The sequence below is a fragment of the Trichinella spiralis genome (assembly GCF_000181795.1).
Source record: "Trichinella spiralis strain ISS 195 chromosome Unknown Scfld2, whole genome shotgun sequence".
NCBI classification, from domain to species: domain Eukaryota; kingdom Metazoa; phylum Nematoda; class Enoplea; order Trichinellida; family Trichinellidae; genus Trichinella; species Trichinella spiralis.
In genome coordinates, this window is record NW_003526941.1 from 2,999,599 (window position 1) to 3,018,113 (window position 18,515).

The 18,515-nt window shown below is 33.3% G+C and overlaps 3 protein-coding genes across 3 annotated transcripts; all 3 read right to left on the reverse strand.

The window, feature by feature from the left end:
- Positions 1 to 6,857: 6,857 nt before the first annotated feature.
- Tsp_03151 (putative LIM domain protein) lies at positions 6,858 to 11,988 on the reverse strand. The gene is made up of 6 exons (XM_003379444.1): positions 11,593 to 11,988; positions 9,014 to 9,130; positions 8,636 to 8,863; positions 8,307 to 8,530; positions 8,100 to 8,243; positions 6,858 to 8,007 (listed from the first exon to the last, which is right to left on the reverse strand). The coding sequence occupies exons 1-6, from the start codon at positions 11,986 to 11,988 to the stop codon at positions 6,858 to 6,860; spliced, it is 2,259 nt and encodes a 752-aa protein (XP_003379492.1).
- Positions 11,989 to 14,787: 2,799 nt separating this feature from the next.
- Tsp_03152 (hypothetical protein) lies at positions 14,788 to 17,019 on the reverse strand. The gene is made up of 7 exons (XM_003379445.1): positions 16,842 to 17,019; positions 16,620 to 16,645; positions 16,283 to 16,378; positions 16,168 to 16,222; positions 16,058 to 16,121; positions 14,994 to 15,041; positions 14,788 to 14,830 (listed from the first exon to the last, which is right to left on the reverse strand). Exons 1-7 carry the CDS (start codon positions 17,017 to 17,019, stop codon positions 14,788 to 14,790), a joined length of 510 nt encoding a protein of 169 aa, XP_003379493.1.
- A 740-nt stretch (positions 17,020 to 17,759) lies between these two features.
- On the reverse strand, positions 17,760 to 18,512 carry Tsp_03153a (putative KH domain protein; the record flags this gene model as incomplete). The annotated part of the gene is made up of 1 exon (XM_003379446.1): positions 17,760 to 18,512. A coding segment is annotated over one exon (753 nt), but the record flags the coding sequence as incomplete, so codon positions are not given.
- Positions 18,513 to 18,515: the final 3 nt, after the last annotated feature.

An 18,515-nucleotide genomic window follows, 5' to 3' on the forward strand; every position in this document is an offset into this window, starting at 1 on the left:
CCTTGATAATTTCACTTACAATTACATGCAAAAAAACCCTTCAAACATTTTCTCCACGAACGTTCAAATTTTGCAAAAAACAACGGTTATTCACGCACTGCATTCAATGCAGCACATACATTGTCTGATGCATATCATCTTAATCTATTTATTTATGCATTAGTTGTTGTCTTTATTTTTTTGTTAGCAAAACTTTACAACAATCTAGATTAGAGAAAAAGCTGAAATTATTCGATTTACAGGTAAAATAAATCAAATTATCCTACCGGAACAGAAAGAAATAAAAAAATTTAAACAATAAATCAAAATCAAACAAAAAACAGAAAGTCATTCAATACCTAACGTCGAAGTACCAATTCTCTGATAAAAGTAGTATGAAATGGTCAAAGCTTGCCGACTGCTACACGCCAGTAGCGTGAGATTGTATTTAAAATAGAAATCTAGATTAGATGCTAAAGATAATTTCCCAGAAAGGCAAGCAGAACATTTGCTAATTCTGATTCAATTACGCCAAACGCTATTGCAAAGCGCATCACAGAACCAACCAAAGCAGTTAAAGCAAACAGTTACCAATGACGTCAGAGTATTTGAAAACAATTTCAATTCAAATTACAATGCCAGAGAGTTAAAAATTAAATTAAAAAAATAAAATTTAAAAAATTTTTTAAAAATTAAAAAAATTTTTACTGCCAAATTTTCATGTTTCAAATGTTTAATCATTTATTTTTGAAAAAATGCAGCAATTAATAAATTCAACAATTGAAAATGTCACCAAATCTCAAACCGTGCATGATGAACGTGTATCTCAATGTAGGTTAAGGTAAAAATGTTAACTTCATCAAGATGCAGATCTGTCTGATTAGAAAAACTTTCAACATTTATTGAAACCTATACTAACTTCATGTCAAATTTCAATAATATGATAGATCAATTTTTGGAACAGCCATAACCACCCATAACCAAAAGTATATAATTTAAAAAGCTATTCCCGCAAGATACTGTAAGTAAAAATCATCAGGATGATTAAACATCAATTATTAAACTGTTGATAGATATTCATTTTTCAAACAACTTGTTTAAATGAGAAATTCCAGTTGCAGAACCTACAGGATCTAGATAATTTGGAAAAATATGTTGTAAAAAATTAACTAAACCATTATGAGCAAGTCATTTGCCGCCAAACTAACTTAAAAACAAACGTTCAATGCGGCAAATTCCATACAAGTTGTTGTAATAATGACATCAAATACATGCCATTGTTCTATTCAATTCCATAAATGATCATGATCTTTCTTATAAACCATGGTCGTGGTGAAAAGAGAAAAAATTATTGCGTTATAATAGCAATTAGTTCGAAGTTTGCTTTCAGTGAATGCTTCATAAACGTACGTTTAATGAAATGCTCGTCCATTTTTACCCTCAGGTAATTCATATTGCCGCAAGCCGCACGTTCTCGCAATTAACATTACTAATGGAGCACAACTGCAACTTGGCGACTGAATTTCGAAAATTTCCAATCATCATCACTCATGACGTAAACCAAAGCAACAAACACGGAAAAGTGTTCACTAACATTCCAACTAGCTGTGATATATAGAAAAATGAAACCAAAACAAAGCAGCAAACCAATAAAAGAAGAAACAACTATCCCAAATTCTAGCCCTATGCTTGAAAATACTTAATTGGAAAGCAAAAATGCAATAGATAGCTTCATTTAAAATTCCAACCTTCCGTATGACAAATAGCAGGATTGTTCTTTCAAATGCATATGCAATTGATTATGTCTAATCGCAAATTATCGGCAAGTAATAGAAAACTAACATATAAACGTTACTAAATCAATTAAAAAAAAACAAAAGCAAAAGCATCTGAACAACAAGTAAGCAATTTGAAACCTACGCTTTCCAATCTCATTTGTAACCCTACTCCATTGCATACTGTGATGCCAACATGCATGAGTGTTTTTTGTAAACTTATTTCTTTATTTATTTGATTATTATTATTATTTATTCATTTTAGGACTGCTTAATCTAACTAATATCCAATTGAAGCAAAATATAAGTATACCTATACCTTACTAGCGATGAAAGGTAGAGTTAACTGTTTGGGAAATTGTCTGCTTGCAAATTTGGTAAGCTTGAACTAAAAAGCAATAGTCAGTGAGAAAATGGGGCAATGAAGAACAAAGCTCCGACGAACCCAAATGCGACCACCAGGACGATGATGAATGAAATTAATTTGGCATGTGGTGAATGTGATACTGCCGTCAAAGTTGTGCTAAAGAAGCAATACGCGCGCGTTTAGATGAATCATTCATTAAACTTATTTTCGTAACTTTTCCAAGCTTTCCCATGAAAATTAACCTACACATGCAATGATGCCAAAGTCAGGAAAGGAACTAAAACTATACACGCACAAGTATATATACGGTACAAAAGTAGGAAAATGTACAAAAAATAGTTTCCATATACATATTTATTTAAATGTACCTACAAAGTGATGATACCTTATCGATTTTCATCTTGTCAAATATTTATTGCATTAAAATAAATCAAAGCAACGAACAATTACACCTGAGTGAATTATATGGCGAAGGAGGAAAGAATCACAAACAGCTCTGTGTTGATTTTTGAATAGTATGCAGCACCGAACTACCAACCAAAATGCGAGATAAAAGTAAAATTTTTAATTACCAGCACCACAGAATAAGACCATTGCACTCTGTTTAATGCTTGTATTATTAAAATTGCATCCCATTTGTACTTATCTTACTCAAGAACATCATTAATTTACAATCGAATAGGTGTGTCTCCATGTCAACAGGCAACAGTTGCATACTACCATTAAAGCAACTACTGGCTATAAATTTCCACTAATTTTCAATCAAGCATGATACGCATGATTATGATTCTTAACAGTACTATTAAGGCATTAAAAAATGATGAAATTACACACAAGCAAAAATTACTACTCAACAGCGCAATTGTTTTTCAAGAGAACAACAATTTTGATACGAATTTTCCTTTTTTTCAATACTTAATTAAATCTTTGACAGCAACGTCATCACTGTATGCTGGCAATTAATATAAACATACAGAAGTGTAATTTTGAAAAAACCACTTCAAAATGTCTGCAAATGAAAAAGTTTTATCATAATTTAACCTGATGTGAGTGCTTTAGCAGTGCTGATGAGGAGATTTTACCGAAGATAGGAATAAAATTTCAACAGATGAAAACAAGCTAATTGAAGAGAAAGTACAATTCCTTCCAAAAATGCACAAATCAACTGATCTTAGAGAAAAATATGTAGTTGAAAGAGAGAAACCGAAATAACCACAGTAAGAAAAAACGTTTGCTTACCTGTGTAAAAAGAAGAGATGAAATGAATGGTGTTTGACAGTCGCTAAATCGCTTTTTGGTTGAGCTTCACAGTGCTTGCTTTTTAGTACAGCAGCTTGCATATGCATTGTTTTCAAAGCCAACCGACGTTGATCTGAACACAGCAGTTTTTGTTCATTGAATGAAGATAAAAATGAATAACATTTTCGATAGGAAAATGTTTAAAGAAATAAAAGAAAAAAAAATGCCTCAAAGATCGTTCGACGGTTTATCACAAATATCGATCACTGCACTGATAGTTGAAATTGGTCAAGCTAAAAGCGCAAACATTGAATTAAAAATATTTTTCCCTGTGATGTAGTTTGATGAAAAACAATAAAATGAAATGAAATGAAATGAAATAAAAATAAGTCGATATAATACAATACATAATAATAATAATAATAATAATAATAATAATTAATATTTTTCTCTTATTCAAAATTAATCATATATTACTGTTTATGTAGTAAAATCGAGTTTAACACTTGTAAAATTATACGCGATAAGATAAATCAAAATGCCACAATCGACTTCTTAATTTTTCATGCAAAACATTAAAATCCCATTTAATAAAAAATAATTCAAAACAACAATTCTTCAAATATAGCTTTAGTACGCTCTGTAAATTTCTGTTGCCACACAAATGAGCAAATAAGCAACGATAAACAGATGCAAGCTAGCTATTTAATGTTTTAATACCGCTTTGTGGGTTTAAAAAACATTTTTCTCTTCAAAACAGTTGTTAATTTCTGTCTCGACAGTTGCACAAATTGGAACTGCATACATCAGTAACAAACAATATACAAAAACAAGCGCTACATGCAATTAACATTTTTAAATTTGTTTGCCTTTCAGTTATTCACACGGCAAAAATTTGAAAATGTTGCAACAAAAATTTTCTCACAAGACGAAACTAATAAATTTTACCCCAAAAATTAATTTCACAAAATTCTCAAAAGATACATGAAACAAGAGTTAAGAATGTAATAAAAAAAGAAAAGAAAAGATGTACAAAAAATAGCCTAGAAAATAGCACAGTTCAATGCCAAAAAAGTCTGGTCAACATTTCGTGACGATGAATCAGCTTAAAGTATTTGAAATGCAAAATATGTTATCAAAGTATTATTAATGAATGAGAATGGTTTCTTTTAGCAAAATTTTCAGGTCATTGTCAGAACAGTATTAAATTGAAAACGCGAAAGCAGGAAATTTTCAAATTAAAATTCTCCTACAGTACGACCACGGATGTGGCACCGCATCATGAACAGAAATAACGAGAAAGACTTGTTCAAAAAATGAAAATTTAAATTTTATCAATTAACATAATTGCTATTTCAACTGATAATTACTGAACAGTTAATAATAATGAACGTTATGTTTTTACAATTTAGCAATACAAATGTTTTACATTTACAAATGGTATTAAAAAGGAAAAATAGTTTTTACCTTCAATTCTGATGAATTCGACTACCATACGATCGATTGGAAACAAAATCAAAAACAAAACTGACAGAACTTATGTACGAGCTGAAATAAAATTTTATGATATTAGAAAAAATTGTTACAAAAAATTGCGATGCTCACTTATCACGCTGTTTTATACTTTGGGAACCTATTTCAAATAATTTAATCCCTTTTAAAATTACTCAGATAAAGAATTACAACTTAATAATAAATATAAATAATTATAATGTATATATAAGCACTCACTTATGATAGTAAGTGATTAAGCAAAGTCAATTAGTATTAATATGAATGAGCAGCGCCATCTGTTGTTTGAATTCAAACAGTAAAATTGTACAAAAGGATATTTCAGGAAGAAATTTACACTGAACAAGTCTGAATTAAACCAAAATTTGAAATGCACAAATAAGCGTGAAATTAATTATAGATAAGTCTTTTATTTTAAAAATATATGAACAAAACATTTTTCACTTGATAAATAATTAACTCAACTCTTACTGTATTTTTCAGTGGTAAAATATGCTTTTGAAATGTTAAATTGAACAAAATGTTTCAAAAAAATTAGAAAAATTTAGAAAAAGAAAAAAATATCATAGTATCGCTGAAAATATCGACCATTCAAATATTTGAGAAGATTCATTTTGTGAATCATTTTTCATGTTAACATTCACAGAAAACAAAAAAAACGGAGTTATAATTATCAATTTAATGATCAAATAATTGCATAACACGTTGATCGTTCTCATGTTGCGTCATTATTACTTTGAAACACAGAATAATACCATGAACAGTGAGTGCTACATTTAATTTACTAGAATCGAAGGTGAAAAGCATATCCATAATGCATCATCAGCACAGCAATTCTGCTGATAATCGTTATCAATAATCATTTGGAAAATTTAAATAAATTCAAATTCTAAAACGACTCATATATAGTTTGAACGGACGAACAACAAAATAACCACAATCATTATTACTGAAGTCACCAAGAAAATAATAGCACTGTTTGCTAATTATTGACGATAGAAAAAATGAAACAATAGACAAAAATGAATTGCTAACAGACAAAAAGCTTAGAATTGGATAAATAAATTGCGTAATGAACTTTTTTAATTTCATTTTTTATCTTGTTTTTAAAAACAGTTTTTTTACAAAAATAGTAAATGCAGGTGTCGTCTTGTAAATTTTACAGGAATGCATTTCTTGTTAGGTAACTAAAAAGTTATAACTATTGACAGAGATGTTTCGATCAAACGATGAAAAGTTTTAAATTTCTGACAACAAAATCAAAAATTACAAACCCTTTGATTTCACATTTCACCTTAATTATCATTGACTGTAAATGATGTGTTCAACTTGATATTTTTTATTCCATCATTTTTGTACGACATTTGATTTTTTAAATTAATAAATAGACTTTAAAAATAAATATATACTTTTTTAGTTATTATTACTATTTATAGAATTTTTAAATTCTATTTTATAAAATCTTACTGTTATCATTCACCACTCACTCACGTATTCCTTGTGTGTGTGTGTATGTGATTCACGAGAATCTTCATATCTAGAAAATAATACATATTTTATTTATAGTATGCTTTTAAAATGAAAGTTGCTTTTTCACAAAAGTTGACATGACAGGAAGAGAATATTTTTAAATTATGGTCAATAAAAAATCGCTAAATGCTAATACAATCTGTTTATCAGTGATTGTTTTCCTTTCTTGTTTTTTTTTAACTTTGCCACATCTTCTGTCAAATTTTGACAATGTTGGTGACTAGAAAACATTGGTCCAACCGAGAAGGGCAGGGACGGGATCCCTTTGAATCAATCAGTCAATCAATCAGATGTACTACTATAAACAAAAATGATGAAAGCAAAAAATAAAGTCAGGAGACCACCAGCAACTAGGCACAATTTCAGCAACGATGAATTGCAATTTTCGACGAGTAGAACAGTAGCATTCGCAGTCGTCGTTGCAACAGTAGATACAGTAGTTAAGTTAAGAGACTCTAAGGTTTGGTATTGATCAGATATTTACAACAGTGAGTCAACAGTGCGCGGTCAGCATGATCAACAACGGCGTGGTTGTTGTTTGTCGAACCACCAGAGTTGGTCCGCTGTTCTCTGGTGTAGATGTCCAGTCCGTACTGACCTTCGTCAGGAAATAACAAATGGAATGTAACCACGTCACCGCGAACGGTAGTGCTCACACAGCGTTCCAGTTTGCGTTGGTCAATGTAATTTTTCCGCAAAGTGGCCACAAATTCAGCTAGCGGTTTCGCCATGCGGAAGCGAATGTCCAGCTCCGGGCCGGCGTTAATTATGGCATCCTCGTGACTGAGTGGAATCATGCTGAACAGCCGGAACGCTTTAGCAGGGCCCCATTCACCGCTCGAGCATTCCGGCAACGGCACCATGATCACATTCAGTTCTGCGCAAAGTACTTTGAATTTGCAGATACTTTTGAACTTCATCGGCTGACCTGTCAAGTAATCACCGGGTGAGACCGCGTTGGCGAATATGTCTAACAAAAATTCACCCCGGCAGGGGGTGTGAACACGGAACACGGCTGAATGACCGACTGTGCTTTGCATGACGAACCTTTTCAAACTGACATGGTTGTAATCAGCCTGGTCGGTATCGTAGAATCGCAGATTGTAATGGAAAATTAAGCTTCTCGTACAATCGGGCGACATGTTGACCGCCACGGTTGCGGCGCCGGTCTGGTCCGCCGGCACAATTGCCTGAAGACCAGGGTCGGCGAACGACAGCTTGTAGTGGAAGAACAAAGACCTGACGAATGGCAACTCTTCAAACTGCTGTCTGCTCAACGGTCGTTTCAGCAGTTGCCATTCGCATTGGGAGGGGAAAAATTCGAAAATAAATTCCTCTGGATCAGTCATGAAATAATGGTCGTCGTACTCATAGCGTAGACTTTCTGAATGACCGATCGACCGACCAGAACCTCCAGCTTGTGGCACGTCTCGAGCGTTGACCAAATGCCTAGCTCCCCAGTTACACTGAACGAAACGCCAACTTCCACCCAAATAGACTGCATTCCACGTATTCCTGAATCGTCCTCCGTCGAAACGCATGCCTGGTTGATAGCCAGCACTCTTGCTATAACCCTTGATCACAACACAATGCAAACCGGCATAGCTGGAAAAGATTTAAAAAATGAACAATAATTTGCATATTGCAATAGAATTCAAATATTTATTTTCATTATCACTTATTCGTGTATTTATTACCTGCAAAGTCGTTTGAAAAGAACATGATATGATTCAGTACCAAATTTTATGCCTCGCAATATGCCCATTGGTGTATTTGGATCTAATTCTTGATCGAATTCCATCAAATTCAAATTTTTCACAGTTATCCAACGATAAATTGCCCTGATTAATGGATCTTTTTCAAATATTTACGCAATTAATTTGCTATTTGCTATAACAGCATACCTGGCAATTTCTACATCAGTTTTGCAGTTGTGAGTAAGTGCCCGTATCAGATCAGTGAAGCTGTGCTGTTCTGACTGAGCAACGCTAACAGCAGTCTGATCGATCATCTCGAACGTACTGATCTCAGAGTAGACATCCTTTTTTCGACCAACTGGTGGAAACGGTGGAGGCGGTGTAGATGGATAATTGCTAGCATCATTTTGATCGTTCACAGTACCATTCGTCTTTAAAAACAATTATTACCGCTATTACTGTCATTATTATTTTTTATTTTATTTTTACAATTTTAATTTTCATATCCTTGTGCAAAAGGAAAGAAAAAAATTTACTTGTTGTCGAGCTTTTTTATAAAGTCCCATCATTTCTTGGCTTTGTTTCTCGACCAAATCAGCGGTCAAAGACCGTTCACGTTCACGCCAACGTTGACGCATCGTTTCACGCTGATTTTCACGTTTCAACGTCAGCTGGCGTAATAAGTCGTCGCGTGCTTTAGAACTCTTCTGCGAGTTCTGATCGTAACGTCGGGCAAGGTCCATGAGAGCCTTTTCCCATTCTTCCTGGAAAACAGTTTCCAAATTTTGATCAGAATCAATTTTCGAAAAATTTCCAACCATTTACAATCACAAAATTTATTGAAAACACGCAATTATTGTCAGTTCATTAAATTATTATTATTATGATTATTCATTCATTCATTCATTTATTACTTTCGTTTCTTCAGAGAATCGTTGCTCTTCTTCGAATCGCTGCTGTGAAAATCGTCTGTACATGTTATCCTCTTGTTCACGATGAATGAGCTCCAGTCGTGTTTGATCGTCATAGTCCTAAAACGATACAAGAAATGGTTTATGTTCATAAAACAATTGAGCATTCACATGAGCAACTAAGCCAAACCCAGTTGAACCACTGACAATGAAATGATGCGTGATGAATAAAACACTTGAAAACTGTTGTCACAGTACCCCATTCCCCTCCCCTAATTCCGCACCCCTCTTCAAAATAGACGACCGTTTGTTCATTTCAATAAACTGTTGGTTAATATTAAATTCACTTGCAAATGATGTCGACAAATTTATCGAACCATATACACAAATGGCACTCCTTGAAAATGCTGACCTTCATCAGTTTTTGCAAAACATCAGAAACGTAATCATTCCACTGACATCAAACAAATGATGATAATGCAACTGCAAATCTGAGGGCATTTTTGTATTCGCTTTTTCAGCCAATATGATTTATTACGGTTGATTAAATTTAACCTCCATCAACGCTTCATTAACGTTGACAATAAATATTTCTCCAGTCGTTCTTTCTGTCAGTTTTCTACTTTAATGTGTGTGTGTATGTGTGTGCGTTTATACCCTTGAAAACAACGAAAATAAAAGAAATTTTCAAAAATAAAGTTAAATATAAGTTGAAGTTATCACAATGAAAAGTAAAGACGTTAACTTGTAAATTCAAGTCGAAAAAGATAAGCACTGAACTAAAATTAAAATTGCATTTTAATTTAATTTTAATTAAAAATATCCATTGAAAAAGTCAATCTAATCGAAAACAAACATAAAAAAAAGATGAACAAGTATAAAAAATCTTCGCAAAGTGAAAGTGAGTTCAGAAAATGTTGTCATGCTCAATTCTGATTCTGTCAAACAGAAGAAAAATCGAACATTCACTTCTGGTGTAATTCAATGTAAATACAAAAATTCGTATCATTTTCAATCGACCTGATCGTTAAAAGGCAAAACCAGAATTAAAACTGTGGAAAATTGATCGAAAGCTGAATAAACAGTAGTGAAATTGTTCGCTTGGAAAAGCTTTCTGCTTTCTCCTCTGTCTACTCCAACCATCTGCACCAATTTAAAGGGTCAGCAACATCGACAATAACACGATGTTTTTTCTTCCTCTTATCAAAAATGCACAAGAGCAATATTGATTTTCAAATAAATTAATCACATGATGACCCATCATAATACGTTAGCCAGAAATTCAACAGTTTGCAATAAAATATTTTCAATTTATAAAGCAGTCCAGCTATGCGTCAGTTTTAGAGTGTTGTTATTGTGAAAAGTGAAAATTTTCTTCAAACAGATCCTCAGTGTAAATATGACACGCTTCGTAAGCGTTGAAGTTGAACGAAATTTATTCACCCTGTTGTTTTGTAAAATTGCCATCTAATCGACAACTCAATTATTGAAGTTGTTGTGAAGTGACGATGCACGACCAGCGAGAATTATTAAACCAGAATTAAAAATTGTCCAAGCTAATTTTAGCTCTACAACAGCACAGCTTTGTCTAGTCGAAATCCGGTCTGAGCAAACAAGCAACTATACAGTACGACGATGTTTTGTTGGCCATCTTGTTATGCATGTGCGTGCATAAACACACACACACACACACACACACACACAAGCACGCTGCACTAACGCACACAGATAGCAAGCAAATGTTATTATTGTAATTATTATAATAAGTGCTTCTTTAACTTTTGTAGCTTTAATTTTTGCAATCTGTGTGCATAATTTTTTTTATAAAACTAAGCTGATTAATGTAAAAGATAATGAAACAGCAAAAAATTGCTCTGTCTCTTTCTTTCTGTTTTTATATTTTTTTCTTTTCTTTTTTTATAAACTAAATTTCTACACTCAGTAACCAGTCAAATGCGATGATGTTCATGATGAGGACAAGGTCGTGCTGAGATTGCAACGGACCACGCTTATATAGTGACAAAATACAATGCCTGAATGCTCAGGGCCAGTAACTGTCGACCTTGCTGAGAAAAGCTGACCAAATCTCGACCATGACATATGACCACCACCAACCAAACAAACTGTAAAGTTTTCATTATAAAGCTTATTTATCCAAAGTAAAGCATAGCTGATTTACAACTAATTCACTGTACCAAATAATAATAATAATAATCGTTGATGCACTAATTGCAATTAATGCAAAAATTACCTGCAAAACTAACAACCAGTTTTAAGACCAGGAAAAAAGCAGGAAATATGCATGGCTCACTTTACCAAAAATCAACAGAGGAAAAAAATACAAAAAATGTAAACCAGATTGCGACACAAATTTCCGGAGCTATAGCTTGAAATGATACAATTGTTAAACAGTGCAACTCATCACTTCAGATTAGACTAAACCGATACGGTCAGTAACATTGCAATCACAACTCTTTATCTAATTTGATAATTACTGTATAAGCAAAAAAAATTTTTTCACTTCCCACAACAATAGAAGCAATAATAAGGAAATAAAGAACTGAAAATGGAATTCAACTTACGATCAGATAACGAGCTCCAGGGTGAACAATTTTCGGATATGGCTTTTGTATTTCAGTCGCTTTAAGCAGATGCTTGATTTTCATGTCACCGACCAACGAGTCTGAGCCGGACCCATTCGGCGTTGGACTGCCCTGCGGACCATTTCCAGCGCAGAGCAAATTCGACCGGTGCGGTATGGGATCGTGCGGACCGGCCTGCGGCACGTGATTATTACAGTATACTTCTTGATCTTCGATACGGTTTCGATTGTGAAAATAGGTGCGCAACGTGAGGCGTGTTCCACAGATGTAACACTTGAAACAGCCGTGATGGAAGAACGTGCCATCCTTGAGCGGACCCACTTTGTCGGTCGGATAGACCGGCCGGCGACAACGGAAACAAAGCTCCTTGACCATTTACTTGACGATTACAGCTATTTAATGAAACGGCATGTCAAAGAAAATTGAGATGTTAAATTTTTTCTAAAAAACAACAATAAAATAACTTTTCAAATTTACATTTGCAATATTAAAATTATCAAACAAATATATATAATAATAAGAATAATGAAGATAAAAATACGCAATCAGCAAATGCAATCAAACTAAAAACGGCGAAGAGCCATCTTATTCAACAACAGTTGAACAGTAAATCTGTGATGGTGATTTATAAAATGTGGCTAAATTGGAAAGACTATAAGTAAATGAATTGAATACAAAGAAAACGCAAAATAAAATAATGTAAAGTAAAAATGTGAAAATTGCAGCTCAAGTGCGATGATGCACTTACAGACACAAGAAGAAATGTATGTATGAAATAAGTGGTGGCCAAATGTTGATTGGCTTAACCAATAAAAAGCCGGCCGGCCCTGTTCGTCCTCCGGTGGTGAGTGAACCTGTTGATCGGTTGTCAGAAGAATGAATATCAGCGTTGAAATTTCACTAATTCAAAGCCGGTTGTCAGATTCCGACAGATTGGCAGCCAACAGATGCAACCTCTCCCTTTTCCTTCTTGTTGTTCTTGTCTATTTTTATGTTTTATTTCTGATTTTTTTACTTTGTTTTTTTCTTCTAAATTTAATGTTGCTATTTCTGTCAACGGGCCGGCTAAGTGCCAATAAGAAGTGCACCACCAGCTGTGGACAATTTACAGACACTTTCAACCGGATGATACTAAAAAAAGAAAAAAACAACAACAAATAAATACTTACAATAGCAGAGGTTAAAATAGACAAACGAAAGAATATATATATATATTTTTTTTTTATTTAACTAATTGTCGTTTCTTCTTTTCCCATTATTCATTTATGAAAGAAAAAAACTAAGCAAAAAACAAAGAAACAAAGAAAGAAATGAAGGAAAATATGTTTCATACGCGAGTAAGTTGCTGTGCACCGGTGCTAGTGTCTCACCATTGCAAAAACAGTGGAGTGGAGAGCTTGTGAGTGTGCGTGTGTGTGCTTTGCAGGCTTTGTGTCAGCGCCACGTCAACAACCGGTTTATACACAAGACGACTATGCACAATGGTGTGTCATCATCAGCAGCATCATTGCTCGTCACTGCTGTTGCCGTTGTTGTGTAGCTCTTGCAGCAACGATAAGAAATGACTACAGAATTTACATACAAAATTTTAATAAGCCAGCCAACTTCTTAAGATGATGCTGACATTGATGATTTCTGAATATAAAATAATAAAATCAAATAAACAAATAAGGAAAGCAATTTTACATTTCACTTCATGTATACTATTAATAAGTGAAAGAATAAAAAAGATCAAAGCTCAGGTTGTCAATTTTTTGAATTTTGTACTGTTTGTTAACAATCAGGCGAATGTGAATTTTAAATAAATGAAGGAAGATACGTTGTTGGTTGAAACAAACGGATGAAGACAAAACAAACAAACAAATAAACTAGTAAACTAGCAAGCAGAGATGCAGTATTGGAACGTGTTGTGGAAAAATTCAAACTAGGTTGACCCGGTTATCATGTAGGCCAGTGTGCGTCAAAGCCGCATAGTTTCTGTTCGAGCCTATTTTCCAATGTGACAACAATAATGAACAATAAGGAATTAGCTGATTGTACGTAAGTTTTTCTATATTCGAAATTCAAAGTCCATCATCACGCGTACACACACGTATAGGAATCAATCAATGTTTCCAATAGAAAAGATGAGAAAAAAACTTTTTCTAATTAAAAAACAAAAATGAGAAACGGGATTATTTGTTTCAATTTAAAGGAAAAATGTTTTTCTAAAAGCAACCAATCAGATTCATGCAACGTTTGATAGTAAAGAAAAAAACGCAAAAAGTGCAGTACAGTATACAAAAAAGTGGCCAATCAAAATGACAACAAAAACGACGTTTTGATTGCGTTCAATGTCATTATCCATTTCATCAAAAACAATCAAACTTCACCTTGATCAACAGGACCGTATCGAATATAGTTAACACAGCTGCGGTTGCGTTGAATAAAAATAATTAACTACGCTTTCTGGCACTGTTTACATTATTTATATTACATATTTATTCATATCCAATCAAATGACAAACGTTTCGTTTTTGCTTTCTTTTTTATAAATTTTAAAAGTATTGGTATTTCGTAAAAAATTATAAACCATATAAAATAAACATATGAAAATAATGAACTTATAAAAACGTCTTTTATGTGTGTGCATGTGTGTGTGTGTGTCTGTATTTTTTTGTTTTGATCTAACCAGTAGATTCATTAGAGTTCACGCAAAGCAAAACAAACAAGATTTGAAAATTTTTAGGCTGCTAAGTAAACATCGTTGAAAGCAAGGCTTGCAAAAGTGTGTCGATTATAGAAAAGAAGCCTCCAGGCAAAGCGGGTGCATTGATTTTTCGAAACATTTCAAAATGTTCACCTGGTATTTAAGAAAAAGTAAGAAAATTCAATAAATGAAACATGAAAACAACTGCTAACACTAAATCTCAATGTATTTTGTATGTTGAGATGAAAGAAATTTAATTTTTGTCAAGAAAAAGTATTCTTAAAACGATGATAGAATAGTTCATTATAAAAATTGATTTTGAATCAAATTTATCAAATATCAACATTGCTTTAGTTACCTTTGAATGATGTCTTGCCTGCAGTTTGCTGATGATTGCCTTCCAAGTCAGCTAACTGATCACAGTGTTGGTGTATTTTTCAAATTTCCAGTAATGCATTTTTTGTCATCTTGATAAAGAAACTTTTTTAACAAAGTTCACATTTTTTATTCTTCAGTTGGAAAATCAAGCTGAAATAAGAACAATAAAAAAACAAAAAAATGAAACGTTAACAAATAAAAAAAGAATACAGAACAAACTTGCGACATGATAATGTAACAATGCAAAACGCCGTTTTCATTGGAACGCTCAAAACAGCAGGAATTCAGCACTCATTTGATTTCAATTAAATACCGTTTACTGTTAGTTGTTTCCGCATGCTCAGTTTTGTCCACTGTTAGGCTGATATTTATGTTATACATATATACATACATCCTTTCGAATGCATCAGCCTAACATTTCTCTGTAAGTAGTGATTGAATAATTAATAATAATTTTCTAAACTGAAATTAAAGTCATAGCTGGAGTAAATTTAATACATATTATTTGAAAATAAAAAATCAACATGAGAACATTAAAAAAGTATATTACAACAATCTTTGGTCACATAACCACATTCTAACTGTGCTTATTCAATTGGAAGCTTTGTTGACAAATGTGCAAAGCAATAAAGACAAATAAATTGAATAACAGTGATGAAATTATTGAGAACTTTTACCTACGATAAAAATGGAAAAATAATAATCAGTACAACTAGAATATACGACGGTGTTCAAATAAAAATAAAATCTTTTGAAAAAAGAAGGTTAAGTATTTTTATTAAGAATAAATACATTCACTTTTATGGTAGAAACACTAAATTAAATGTAAAAATAGCACAACTTTGGCAACATTTCCACCAGTACAAAACAAACGAAAATTAATTTTCATGGAAATTGCTTAAAAAAAGCTGCAAAAAAGAGAAAAATCACCAGAATGCAATCATGTGCAGAACATACAACTGCGAGCAATATTGAAGCAGACTTTTGCTTCTTTTTTCTTTTCACTATTCTACAATTTGAAGTTGAAACATTTTTCACATTTTCAACAACAAATTTTAAAGCATGCTCATTTGAAAAGATTCAATAAATAGACAGTAAACAAAACAACCAATAATGCATCTCTTTTTAAAAGAACCCAATAAAAACTGCAAAATGTACCATGAATACGTATTGAAACTAGCTGAACAGTAAATTGCTTTTCAAGTGAAATTGGCTCAACTAAAAACTCATAAACGCATAAGGCAAACAAGGCGCTCACAAATTCGAAATTGCTCACTTCATTTTCAGTGAACAGTTTGTTTAAAAAAAACATCATTTTCTATGCTTTTGATCAATTTCTTCAATCTGATTATTTTCCTAATTTTATCAAAAAAATACTTATAAAGACACAATATAAGTTTTCGTTCAAACAAAGCAGTACTTGTAATTTGTCCAACCATTACTAGAGATTATTATTATTATCAGTACTGATATCCAAAAGAAGAAACTTTGACGAACGATTTCATCAAGATAACTTATATCAATCGAAAGGTAAGAGTGAATCTTAGTTTAAAAAAGAATAAGAGAAAAGAAAACAGATATATTTCTGTAAATATATTTTACCATGTATGATGTGTGATCGAAGTTTTCTGTTTGTTGTTTACAATGCGCACAATCCAATGAAAAGCTTGCCATATCAAAATCAACAAACAGGAAACACTAAAAATGGAAAAAAAACATTTATGCAAATGTATGCATGCATGTAAAAATAGCTACAACTTATAATTTAAAAATCAATCAAAAGTTCAATTTTTGATAAATAAAAAAATAAATTTACCTATTAAATAAACGCACGTGAAGAATTTGAAAAAGAAAAATCGCTGCTGGCTGTTTTGAGCAATCATGTCATGTATATAAAATTAGATAGACGTCTGGAAATCAAAATTATTAGCCCGCTCACTGGCACACTAGCATGCTTGAGTTTTACTTTATAAAATAAAGAAATACATTGAAAAAGAAGAAATGCGCATTTGTGATGTACTGCATTCTACTAGAATTTGAAATACTCCTTCACATTCAAGATTTCATACGACAAGCACAAAAATAAGCAAATATCACTTCTATTCATAATAAGAATGAATAAATATTGACACAACGCGTAATTAATCATAAATTTTATTACTCGATGAGGAAAAGTATGTCTGGGCAGATGGTGCGCATGAAAAATCATCCAAGTTATAAGAAAACAAATATATGTCGACAAAACGATGCAATGATGCTGATTTCAGAATCAAAATGGCAGCAACGTGCACAAGTAAAGCCCAGTAAACAGCAAGAGTACAAAAAACATTGTTTTTCATAAAAATGTAAATCGAGAGATAGAAAAAAAGGAAAAAACGAGAGAAAATGACCAAAAAATAGGCACAGGAAATTCATTCCACAGTCCCGGCCTGTGTAGAGGCTAAACGACTTCGCAAAGTCAGAAAACAATTTGCATTTTAACAAAAAAAATGTTCAAAACGTTGCATCCTCTGTATACGACATTTGACAGGAAAGAATGACAACAGAAGAAAAAAAGCAAACGAAATGACGCACGTACGCAACACATATACAGATATAATAATATACATGGACAAAGCAGCGTTTCGATAACGACAATTCAATTGCATTGAATTAAACAGTGCAACGGATTTTCAAACTTTACGTGTGAAAAAGAGCAACAGCAGGTAGATATCAATAAAGACAGACAGCAGGAGCATCATAATTCAAAGTCCAACATACCAACTTTGAACAAACGAAAAAAAACAAATGGAGCACACAAATGGGAAAACTGTTCACGAAAGCAAATTTCATTTCAAATGATGATTAAAAAAGAAAGAAGAAAAATTAATGTTTCTTCAAATACCAACAAACAAAATGCTGCTTCAAGATCGCGAACACACATGCATTATATATACATATATATATATGTATGTATGCATGCAAGTATGTATGTATGTATATGTATAGTTGTTGATGTACACAAAACACAAGCAGTAACAGTATGAGAATATTCTTAACATACAGAATAAGGATAGTCTTAATAATTACTATTTATAGATTAATTATTCCAACCGCCCCAACTATTTTGTGGAGGTGGTGGTGGTGGTGGCGGTGGATGGTAAGGTGGTTGTTGATTTCCTGATGTTGAACTGCCTCCTCCAACAGTGCTAGCACTGCCGCCAGCAGGAATTTTCCAATCAACGCCTACATTGGCAGAAGGAATCGGCTGTTGATGTTGTGGAGGTAGTGAATGAGGCATACGCGACGATGGCCCTGCAGCCCATACGTCAGCGCTGCGACCTCCGGCTCCTGTCATGTGATGTTGATAGCTTCCAGGTGCCATTTCATTCGAATAACCGTTCAAAAATGCTGACGAAACGTAACGCATCTGCGCAGCCTGCATCATCGCTTGCGGTGGCGGTACGCGAGATGCATAATGGTACGTTCCCATCGCAGGTCTAGATCCTGGGGTTTGTTGATGATGAACATGCGGATAAGTATTTTGTGAAGCGATATGATGGTGATGTGAGGACGAAGCTGCACCACTCTGATAAGGGTTCTGCGATCCAATGTGCATAGCTTGCATTCCTTGCACGCTCATCATCATTGCTTGATGAAATGACGATTCAGATTCATTGTTTCCGAGCACAGACTGTGGTTGCTGGTGATGATAGTAATGATGATGTGGCTGCTGTTGTTGCTGCTGTGAGGGCTGTTGTTGATGTTGCAAAAGTTGAAGCTGATGTTGGTGACGATTAACAAAAATCCATACTGTGTGTAGTAGTTGTGTGCGCTGCTGCTGCTGCTGCTGCTG

Coding starts and splice junctions, on each gene's coding strand:
- Tsp_03151 (XM_003379444.1), bottom strand. CDS start 11,988: ATGGTCAAGGAGCTTTGTTTCCGTTGTCGCCGGCCGGTCTATCCGACC. Junction 8,531..8,635: donor ATAAAAAAGCTCGACAACAA/GTAAATTTTTTT, acceptor TTGTTTTTAAAG/ACGAATGGTACTGTGAACGA. Junction 8,244..8,306: donor ACTGATGTAGAAATTGCCAG/GTATGCTGTTAT, acceptor TCCATTAATCAG/GGCAATTTATCGTTGGATAA.
- Tsp_03152 (XM_003379445.1), bottom strand. CDS start 17,019: ATGAAAAACAATGTTTTTTGTACTCTTGCTGTTTACTGGGCTTTACTT. Junction 16,646..16,841: donor GACATACTTTTCCTCATCGA/GTAATAAAATTT, acceptor TATTTTATAAAG/TAAAACTCAAGCATGCTAGT. Junction 16,379..16,619: donor TCAAGCATGCTAGTGTGCCA/GTGAGCGGGCTA, acceptor TTCCATTTTTAG/TGTTTCCTGTTTGTTGATTT.